Genomic DNA, 11051 nt, shown 5'->3' on the forward strand with positions numbered 1-11051 from the left:
TACAGCTTTTGAGCTGCAGGCAGGATTGAAACACACCTTAGTTAAAAGTCAAACAGCAACATTTGTCTCCTCCCCTCACGTCACTCAAATGTGACAAACCAGGAAACAGGAAGTTCTTCGTCCTCAGTAAAGAGAGACGCACAGACGATCAGACTGAGTTCAGACCAAACTAGCAGCTTCCTCTGAGTGAGTCCAGCTACAGGAGAGAAAAGTGGAAAACTCCAACACTGCTGCTTCAAGCTGCTGACGCTCCACACACTGAATGTGAGTTTGAGCAAAAACACGACTCAAAGCAAGTTTCAGTGAAGGTGGTAGAGGAGGGAGGGGAGCCAGGACTGACTGTACTTCCTGTCTGCTGTTTTCAGCTTCACTCACAGACTCAATGGCTTCCAGATCAGAGGAGGATCTCTGCTGTCCGGTCTGTCAGGAGGTCTTCAGAGATCCTGTTATTCTGTCATGTAGCCACAGCTTCTGTAAAGACTGTCTGAAGAGATGGTGGAGAGAGAGACCAACACACGAGTGTCCAGTTTGTAAGAGAAGATCTTCAAAGAATGATCCACCTTTATGTCTGGCTTTAAAGAACCTGTGTGAGTCGTTCTTACAGGAGAGAGATCAGAGAGCTTCAGAGGCTCTCTGCAGTCTGCACTCTGAGAAACTCAAACTCTTCTGTCTGGACCATCAGCAGCCAGTGTGTCTCTTCTGCAGAGACTCAGAAAAACACACCAATCACAGATTCAGACCCATCGATGAAGCTGCACAACAACACAAGAAGGAACTTCAGGAAACTCTGGAGCCCTTAAAGAAGAAGTTAAAGGTTTGTGAAGAAGTTCAAGTGAAGTTTGATCAAACAGCAGAACACATTAAGGTCCAGGCCCGACACACAGAGAGGCAGATTAAGGAGCAGTTTAAGAAGCTTCACCAGTTTCTAGCAGAGGAAGAGGAGGCCAGGCTGGCTGCACTGAGGGAGGAAGAGGAGCAGAAGAGTGGGATGATGAAGGAGAAGATGGAGGCTCTGAGCAGAGAGATAGCAGCTCTTTCAGACACAGTCAGAGCCACAGAGGAGGAGCTGAGAGCTGAAGACGTCTCATTCCTGCACAACTACAAGGCTGCAGTGGAAAGAGTCCAGCGCTGCCCCCTGCTGGATGATCCACAGCTGCCCTCAGGAGCTCTGATAGACCAGGCCAAACACCTGGGCAACCTGACCTTCAACATCTGGAACAACATGAAGGACGTGGTCTCCTACACTCCTCACATTCTGGACCCAAACACTGCTCATCCAAACCTCATCCTGTCTGAAGATCTGACCAGTGTGAGAGAAGGAGGAGAGAGGCAGCAGCTTCCTGATAATCCAGAGAGGTTTGATGATTACGGCTCTGTCCTGGGCTCTGAGGGCTTTAACTCAGGGACTCAAAGCTGGGATGTTGAAGTTGGAGACAGTACATGGTGGGGACTGGGTGTGTTAGCAGAGTCTGTGCAGAGGAAGGGACACATACAGTCTGGATTATGGAGAATACGGTTTAATGGAATTAAAAGTAAATATTCAGCACGCTCACCATCAGCTCCTCGCACTGCTCTCTCAGTAGAGAAGAAGCTCCAGAGGATCAGAGTGAATCTGGACTGGAACAGAGGAAAGCTGTCGTTCTCTGATCCTGATACTAACACACACATACACACCTTCACACACACTTTCACTCACAGGATGTTTCCATACATTAACACTGATGATGAAGTGAAGGTGTGTCCGTTGAAGGTGTCAGTGTCAGTGCAGCAGATGAGTTGAGGATGATGATGTTTCTAATGTTGTTTCCTGTCAGTGAGTTGAAGCTGTTAAACTGCAGCTGTCCTCCTGCTGCCTCGTTGTTCCAAAGCTCTTTGTTTCTCTTTTAGTTTCACTCTTTCTTTCTGTTTCTGCTGTCCACCTTTTCACATGGAAAATAATTTCACTGTTTCTCACTGAATGACTCCCCAAACTAGATTTGAAATTCTATCAAGTTTCTAATCATTCCAAGTGATTCATGTTTCTATTTGATGTGTAAATGGAGATGATTTAGTTTGCTGGGATATGGACTGACATGTGTTGAATGGGAGGAGCAGTTTGTTGTTGTCTTCTTGTCTGTTTATGACAACAATAAATATGTTGTTGAAACAATGATTCATGTTTAACTCCATATATGAAATGTTTCTGATCTTTGAATTCTGTTTGATTAAAGACTTTCTTCATGACACAAATGAGATTTCAGTGTATTAATAGAACTAAATAAGCTCAGAGTTGAAAGGCTGGAGTATTATGTACGTGCTTCACTGTCAGGATCTTCAGGGGGATTCAAAGGGAAACATCAAACTGCTGTAATGAGATAAACTAGTTGGGCTGAACACACTTATCTGTAGTTTGTCTCCATCCAGGATCATCAGAATATAATGAACATGTGTGAAGAGCCACAAAATGCTGCTGCCCTCTCAGCATGATGAGCTCCAGCCTTTGTTAGCAGGACAACAGGAAACATGAGACAACTTTCAGAGACAGTAACCAACTGTGGCCACAAGATGGCAGCAGCTGATCTGAGATCCTTTATTGGACAGAAGGACTCTGCTCTGTGACGTCATCAGAGAGACGGCCTTCACTCTGATAGATCTGACGTCATGTCTGCACTGCGATGATGAAAGCTGATAAACACATTGTTATTGATCCATGAAATCACCTCTGTCCTCTCAAGTGTAGCTGTTTACAGAGCTGAAGAAGTCCTTCATCATCAAAACAGACAAACATGTATTTCCTGTATTAAGTGACGTCATCCTCACTCTGACCTCTTACATACATTCTGTTCAGTTTTCCTGCTGTAAGAAATAAAGTGTGTGAAAATAGAAATGCAGGGAAACATCCATTAAGTGAACAAAGTCCAAAGAAATAAACTTGGACTGTTTTTTGAAGCCTAAATAAAATGTGAATAAACTTTATAGATACATTTGAAACCAGCTACTCTGTGACTTTACACACTCACACAGTAACAGAGCTGATTCCTGATTGGAGCAGCACAGAGTTAGACTTCTTTTCTGGCTGTGGATTGGTTCGTCAGGATTTCCCCCTTTACAGGTTTAAAAACAATCTCTGTTTCTACATTTTTTGACCTCCTTCTTGTGTCTAAAGGTGAAGCAGCACCAGCCTCCTCTGATCCTCATGTTGTAGCTCTGTGTGTCCAGCAGGGGGCAGAACACCTCCAAACTGTGCCAGCAGCTCTCACTGTGAGCTCAGACGTTTGTGGACACTCAGTTTGTTTGAACATAGTAAATAATCAGAGCTTCTCACACTGTTTATGGGGACACCACCTGCCCGAGGGTGTACTGTGTCAGAGAGGTGGTGTATGGTGCTGGGTGTAGTCTCTCTGCTGGTTCACAGTTTTTACTGAGGAGCTGTGTTCATGTCAGGAAGGTTTCGTCTGATCACTGTGGTGCAGTTTGGTTTACTCTGTTTCTGAGTGTTTGTAGGATCAGTCTCTGCAGGTCACCTGATACCTGGCAGTGAAGTGTTTATGAATCAGCTCCGTCAGATTTAATCCAACAGAATAACATGTAAAACACTCCAGGGCTTTTACTCTGAAACTTTCTCCAGAGCTGTCTGGAGTTTTCTTACATTAAAATATTCTGGGATTACCAGACTGTCCACATCATGTGTCCTACCAAAACTTTCATCCACAAATATACCCTGACATTAAACCCAAATAGATGTGAGAGCGAGTCATTAGTATCAGTACTGTGTGTGTGTGTGTGTGTGTGTGTGTGTGTGTGTGTGTGTGTGTGAGAGAGAGAGAGAGATATTCAGGTAACTTACTGGGTTACTGCACATGCTCACACCTTTTCAGCACAACAGGTGCAGTTTGGTGTTTTACTGCCTCCTGCTGGAACAATGATGGCAGCTCTCAAGACTTTATTGGTTATTGTCATTTCGTGTTACACAGCCTGAAACGAAATACTGTTCCTCAGCAGCCTCTACAGTGCAATAACCAATATATTTTAAAAAGAATAAATACAGTTTAAAGGGAATAAGTTTAAAAAAGAGCAGCAAAAAAGGCATAAATAGCTTAAAATCTAAGTTCTAAAAAAACCTCCAGTTTTTATTAATATTTTATTATTTATCAAATTATTATAAACTAAAAATATTTTTTACGTGATAAACGACTTCAGTGCTTCGTCCATGACCTCCTGAAGGTAAAGGGCCCAAAGAGCCAATCAGCAGCTCTGAAACAGGAAATATGACTCATGGAGAAGTTCACAACAGTTTCAGCTGCCAGTTGTACTCATCACCATGGAGACTGTCTCCATGGTGGAGGCAGAGTGACAGTGTTGTAGATGCTGCATTTTGAAGCCTCAGTGTTTATGTTGTGCCCTTAAACAGGGGAAATAGTGAGGAGAGGTGAAAGAGCGGCACAGACACGCAGCTCTCACTCTCACTCGTCTGTATTGAGTGAAGGAGGAAGCGCGCGAACCCACCTACTGGAGCCCTGAGGCATTAACAATGGATCGACGCACAATCAACCCAGGCAAAACTTTCACTACTTATCTCCCTCTATATTCCCACTGCATATTCTATTCGAAAACAGTCAAAGCAACAAATAAAACATTAATAAGGGCATGACATGAAATGTAAGGAACAGAGATGTACAACTTCAAAACTAATCAAATTTATGATCCACCACATTTATATTTTTGTTCACAGCCATGTACACATCAAACTCTCATCTTTCTGTCCAAAAACAAAACAAAAAGATTCCCTGTAAATTTGACCTTTTCCTTCAACTGTCCATTATAGCGTGGTCTTCCTACTTATCTTGACACAATACTCAGTCGCGTTGCCTGCTGCAAACTTAAAAGAAGTCTGACGAATGAAGTGACTGTGAGTGTGTCTGACGTCACGGTGTGTGTGAAAAGGTATCCAGCTGGGGCAGACATGATTCTGCAGGTCACCTGCCCAGTGGACAAAAAGAAATAAAATAGTTGTGTGGATGATATATGAATGATAATACGAAGAGCGTTTTGTGTCTCTCAGCCTGAAACAACTGTAATGCCACTTTCTGTTTTGGAGAAAGGACAGTTAAAAAAAGATGTGTGTTGTTTTAAGCAGTGATGAGAATAATGAAGATGTGATGAGAGAGCAACACAAAAGTATAAGTACAGGGATGATGCTCTTTACAGGAAGGGACAGAGCAGACTCTACCTGCTGAGGCGGCTGAGGTCATTTGGAGTCCAGGGAGCGCTTTTAAAGACCTTCTATGACTCTGTGGTGGCATCTGTCATTTTTTACAGTGTGGTATGTTGGAGCAGCAGTTTATCTCCCGCCCCATGCATGTAGATGTTGCTGAACTGCAGAGCTGCTTCAGTGACAGACTGCTGCATCCTCGATGCATGAAGGAGCGTTTCCGCAGGTCCTTCCTCCCTGCAGCTGTCAGACTGTACAATCTGAACTGCTCCCAACAAACACAGATGTTTACATCAGCGCTGTATCGTGCACTGTTTTATCAACCGATTCACACTACAACCAGGGTTGCCTCTTATCTGTATTTAATTTTATTTAATTTAACAACAGTATGGTACTCAGTTTTTGGTAACCATTGTCCTTCATGTAAATATGTAAGAATTGTGTATGTTTCTGTTCTGTGTCATGTGTACTGTTTGTTTGTATATGTGTTTTCTTGCTGCTGTTACACCCAAGTTTCCCCTTGTGGGACAATTAAATTGATATAACAACACTCGTGGTAAAGTTGTGGACTGGAAGAATACCTGACCAAGATTATCTTGCAATGTTTTGCAGCCGCCAGTCAAGCCGGTAGATAAATGTCTGTGATTGTCGCAGGTGGCTGTGTGGCTGGCAGGAGCTCTTTCCTATCAGTTTGTCCCCACCTTCACCTATGGTCACGAGCTTTGGGTAATAACCAAAAGAATCCGATTCTGGATATGAACTGCAACTCTCTTTACATTGGCCTTTCCTCCACCCTTCTCGTTAGATTGCAGACTGTCCAGAATGCGGCGGCACGCCTTTTGACAGGTAGCAGGAAGTTTTCTTCCATCACTCCTGTTCTTGCTGGCTTGCACTGGCTTCCAATTAAATACCGTATTCAATTTAAAATATTACTTTTCACCTACAAAACCATTAATAACTTTGCGCCGAGCTACCTCAATGAGCTTCTCAGGTTACACACTCCTGTCAGAGCACTTAGCTCTGCTACCCAAATTCTTCTGGAGCAACCTCGTTCTCGGCTGAAGTCTCGCAGTGACCGCGCGTTTGCTGTAGCTGCCCCGGTCTTATGGAACAACCTTCCTGTCGCTATCCGGGCGTCTGACTCTATGCCACTGTTTAAATCACGGCTTAAGACTTATTTCTTTAATCTTGCCTTTCCACCCAGTTAACACTTGTGTGCGCTGGTACATTTTTTATGCTTGTGAACTACTTTTATATCTTATGATGGTTTTTATAATTGATACGTGCCAGGTCCTTTCTCTTTTCCCTCCCATCTCCCTTTTCCTATTTTATTTTTGTCAAGCACCTTGGTATACCCTTGTTTTTTTAGTGTGCTTTATAAATAAAGTTTATTTATTTATTTATTATTTGTTGCTGTTTAAGTTTGTCAATTTCAGACCTCTGTCTCTGAAGTTCAACGTTCTGCATTTCCAGGTCTTTCAGTTTTGCGACATGGTCTGACAGAAAAGAACATAAATAAGTCAATATGAATTTTATTTATCTGCATCATTTGAATCTTTTCATTTTTAGTAGGTTAGATTATTGAATAAATAATGAATAAATAATAAAAATAAAAAAATTAATGAGAAACGTTAGTGATAGATTCATGAAGTGACATTGATATCTCTGTAACAGGGGCTCATATGAAGGTTTCCTCATGCTGTCATTTTTCTCACTACCTGACATCATACTCTACCTTTATTCTCTTGTTTTAAGGTCCTGATTTCCACTTTCTGTTCAGCCACTGAGGCAGTCAGCTCTCTGAGCACAGCATGGACTTCCTGTGGACAGGGTTGTTGGTTTGAAATCTGCTGGTCAAGAATTTCATCATCTGCCTCTGTCTGATTTGTGGAAACAGAGCAGACCAGAAGCAACAGCGAGAAAAACAGCGTGATCTCCATTCTGTCAGTGAAAACTCAATAGTATCTGTGTGTCATCTGCAAACCTGACTGACTTTTATATTACACAGTACAGAGGGGAGGTCACTGTAGCATTAGATTCAACCTTATTCTAGTGAATCAGTGACTAATGTAATCTTTATGACTTCAGATGCAGTACAAGGAGAAGAACAAGTGAGTATCAATGATTGTCAACTGATAGTAAAACATGAGCATGTGTGTTTCCACCAACTGACCAGAGCTTAGAGGACAAATATCAAAATGTGTGCTCAGATACAGATGTTTAAGCAGCTGTGAAAGAACATATCTGGAAGTTTTTGGCACTGAGGAAGTAATTGCCTTTGATTATGGAATTCCTCTAATAACTCAGAGCAAAAATACTCTAAACGACAAAATGCATAAAGTAATCTTTACAACTTTTACAAGGTACAAGACTACAAAGAGATAAACAAGTGAATGTCAATGATTATCAGCCGTTCATAAAATTAATCAGCACGTGTTGTTTTAGAAAATCCAATGTGAATGTAGGAACCATGAAGGTCACTGACATGGTATAACTTGAAGATGAACTTCTACTCTTCATGTGTAACATGACACTTGGTTGACCACCCTTCCCTCTCCAGTTCAATAAACCACAGCTGTCCTTTTTTGTTTCTTTCTTCTCTGACCACTTAGGTGAGAAAGCTAGTGTTCAATGCTTTTCAGAGAATGAATTAATCTCTGACCCTTCCACTCCAAGCACTCCTCCAGATGCAGTGAACAGTCTTATAAGCAATACAAGAGCATGCTGAAGAGTCTTGGTTGCTAAATACAGCAAAAGTATTCGGCCCCCTTGAACTTTTCCACATTTTGTCACATTACAGCCACAAACATGGATCAATTTTATTGGAATTCCACATGAAAGACCAACACAAAGTGGTGCACACGTGAGAAGTGGAACGGAAATCATACATGATTCCAAACATTTTTTACAAATAACTGCAAAGTGGGGTGTGCGTAATTATTCAGCCCCCTTTGGTCTGAGTGCAGTCAGTTGCCCATAGACGTTGCCTGATGAGTGCTAATGACTAAATAGAGTGCACCTGTGTATAATCTAATGTCAGTACAAATACAGCTGCTCTGTGACGGCCTCAGAGGTTGTCTAAGAGAATATTGGGAGCAACAACACCATGAAGTCCAAAGAACACACCAGACAGGTCAGGGATAAAGTTATTGAGAAATTTAAAGCAGGCGTAAGCTACAAAAAGATTTCCCAAGCCTTGAACATCCCACGGAGCACTGTTCAAGCCATCATTCAGAAATGGAAGGAGTACGGCACAACTGTAAACCTACCAAGACAAGGCCGTCCACCTAAACTCACAGGCCGAACAAGGAGAGCGCTGATCAGAAATGCAGCCAAGAGGCCCATGGTGACTCTGGACGAGCTGCAGAGATCTACAGCTCAGGTGGGGGAATCTGTCCATAGGACAACTATTAGTCGTGCACTGCACAAAGTTGGACTTTATGGAAGAGTGGCAAGAAGAAAGCCGTTGTTAACAGCAAACCATAAGAAGTCCAGTTTGCAGTTTGCTACAAGCCATGTGGGGGACACAGCAAACATGTGGGGGACACAGCAAACATGTGGGGGACACAGCAAACATGTGGGGGACACAGCAAACATGTGGGGGACACAGCAAACATGTAGGGGACACAGCAAACATGTAGGGGACACAGCAAACATGTGGAAGAAGGTGCTCTGGTCAGATGAGACCAAAATGTAACTTTTTGGCCAAAATGCAAAACGCTATGTGTGGCGGAAAACTAACACTGCACCTCACTCTGAACACACCATCCCCACTGTCAAATATGGTGGTGGCAGCATCATGCTCTGGGGGTGCTTCTCTTCAGCAGGGACAGGAAGCTGGTCAGAGTTGATGGGAAGATGGATGGAGCCAAATACAGGGCAATCTTGGAAGAAAACCTCTTGGAGTCTGCAAAAGACTTGAGACTGGGGCGGAGGTTCACCTTCCAGCAGGACAACGACCCTAAACATAAAGCCAGGGCAACAATGGAAGGGTTTAAAACAAAACATATCCATGTGTTAGACTGGCCCAGTCAAAGTCCAGATCTAAATCCAATCGAGAATCTGTGGCAAGATCTGAAAACTGCTGATCACAAAGGCTGTCCATCTAATCTGACTGAGCTGGAGCTGTTTTGCAAAGAAGAATGGGCAAAGATTTCAGTCTGTAGATGTGCAAAGCTGGTAGAGACAGACCCTAAAAGACTGGCAGCGGTAATTGCAGCAAAAGGTGGTTCTACAAAGTATTGACTCAGGGGGCTGAATAATTATGCACACCCCACTTTGCAGTTATTTATTTGTAAAAAATGTTTGGAATCATGTATGATTTTCGTTCCACTTCTCACGTGTACACCACTTTGTGTTGGTCTTTCACGTGGAATTCCAATAAAATTCTGTCTGGACAATGTCATATCATGAGTAATAATTAAAAATAATCCATATACATAAAACAAACACATGCACACACACACAGTGACATTTTAGACCTTCAGAATACTGTATATACTTTGGGCATCTCGGTGCTGATCCAGAATCCTTACATTATTATTTATTACTAGAGCTACAATAATAAAGCAATGAGGAGGGGGAAGTAATAAATATGAAATAATGTATTTATGATGATTCCATTTGTTTCACTATCCACTCTGTGCAGGGCAAAGCTTATTACATGTTTAAACTGTAGAGATACAATAATTTTACTGCTGTAAAATCCAAATTTTGTCTTATTTAAAATATAAATCTAATATAATCTGCTTCTTAATGTATGTTCTTTAAAATACAGTGTGGCGTGGGTGTGGTCTCTGGCCAGCTGCAGAGGAGGGGTGACGCAGTGAGCTCCCGGGGCGGTGCAGGGGCGGGGTGAACAGGTGTGCTGGGATCTGACAGTGATTGTGTCTCTTTATATGTTGGCAGTGACAGTCGGAGGAGGAGGGCGGACATGACAGCAGAGAGAGAGCGGGAGTGTCTGTGTCCCTGTACAAACGCACAGTATTAAATAAAAGTTCGGCTGTCGTCAAATTCGCTCCAGCTTATATTTCTTGGGTCCAACGTTACATACAGCTTGTGTTTTTTAATATATCATAATTATAATAATGCATAATTATGTGGACATGCATATTAGATCGTTTTTTAGTGGAATATAATCCCTCCAGAAAGGCAGGAAAAGCTATGTAACTTGCTTTAAAACTAAATATGTTCCCTAAAACGGTGACAGAGCTACAGACACATGACAGCCTTACACAGGTAGCCAGCAGCTGTGACCAGCACTACTTGTGCAGTTAATAAAAGGACAGGTAATGTTTGTCGCCCTGTTGCACACACAGCACGCTCATTTGTTTCAGTTCGTCAGCTGCAACAAGACAGCTTACCAACGTGTACGTAATAAGCTGATACTCCTGGGTGCTACACACTACAGTGTGCGCTGTACACCTACTTACTGGTTGTGTCGCATCAGTCTGTGTCTCTGAGTTAACTTGTGTTTCTCCTACAGCTCCGGACCGCTAAAAATGCGCGTGCTCTTTGTGAGCTCGTTCCCGGCTCGTAACCAGCGTGTTCTGCCGTCAAGGGCGATCATTGGTTAAATGTGATCATGTGACTGATGCAAGCCAGATCCTTTTATTTAGCAAAACTGTGATTAATAGTTAAATATTATTGTTGAGGGGCACAGACAAGACTCCGCAAAAAAATTTTAAAAGTTGCCTCAACAAAAGGGCACTCTGGGCACCCATCAGGAAAGGGGCGGGTGCTCAAGCCCCTCCAGCCCCCCCCCCCTCTGCACGTGCCTGCTGTTACACCATCGTAGGTTATACAGGCACTGATCCAATAGGTGTTTTGGCAGCCATCTGCTGTGACTGGTTGGGGGTGA

At 42.8% G+C, this 11051-nt stretch overlaps 1 protein-coding gene across 3 annotated transcripts; it reads left to right on the forward strand.

Annotated features, from left to right (window-relative positions):
• The first annotated feature begins 370 nt into the window (after nt 1-370).
• Nucleotides 371-6784, forward strand: LOC147333959 (nuclear factor 7, brain-like). Of its 3 annotated transcripts, XM_086286534.1 has the most exons (3): nt 383-619; nt 806-1072; nt 1106-2141. In XM_086286534.1, the coding sequence occupies exons 1-3, from the start codon at nt 383-385 to the stop codon at nt 1778-1780; spliced, it is 1179 nt and encodes a 392-aa protein (XP_086142660.1). In that variant the 3' UTR covers nt 1781-2141. The 3 variants fall into 3 exon arrangements, with proteins under 3 accessions (XP_086142661.1, XP_086142660.1, XP_086142659.1); XM_086286533.1 differs by adding an exon at nt 6764-6784 and having other exon boundaries at nt 383-1762; XM_086286535.1 differs by having other exon boundaries at nt 371-2141.
• The last annotated feature ends 4267 nt before the right edge of the window (nt 6785-11051 follow it).

The sequence above is a fragment of the Aulonocara sp. 'chitande type north' Nkhata Bay genome, linkage group LG3 (assembly GCF_057382095.1).
Source record: "Aulonocara sp. 'chitande type north' Nkhata Bay isolate Kocher_YH1m ecotype deep benthic linkage group LG3, A_spYH_male_GT1.1, whole genome shotgun sequence".
Lineage (NCBI taxonomy): Eukaryota > Metazoa > Chordata > Actinopteri > Cichliformes > Cichlidae > Aulonocara > Aulonocara sp. 'chitande type north' Nkhata Bay.

What these genes read in the sequence shown, in the direction of transcription:
- LOC147333959 (XM_086286533.1), top strand. Translation starts at nt 383, where the DNA reads ATGGCTTCCAGATCAGAGGAGGATCTCTGCTGTCCGGTCTGTCAGGAG. An exon ending in CGTTGAAGGTGTCAGTGTCA is followed by an intron (nt 1,763 to 6,763) that starts GTGCAGCAGATG and finishes CATTTTTAGTAG; the next exon opens with GTTAGATTATTGAATAAATA.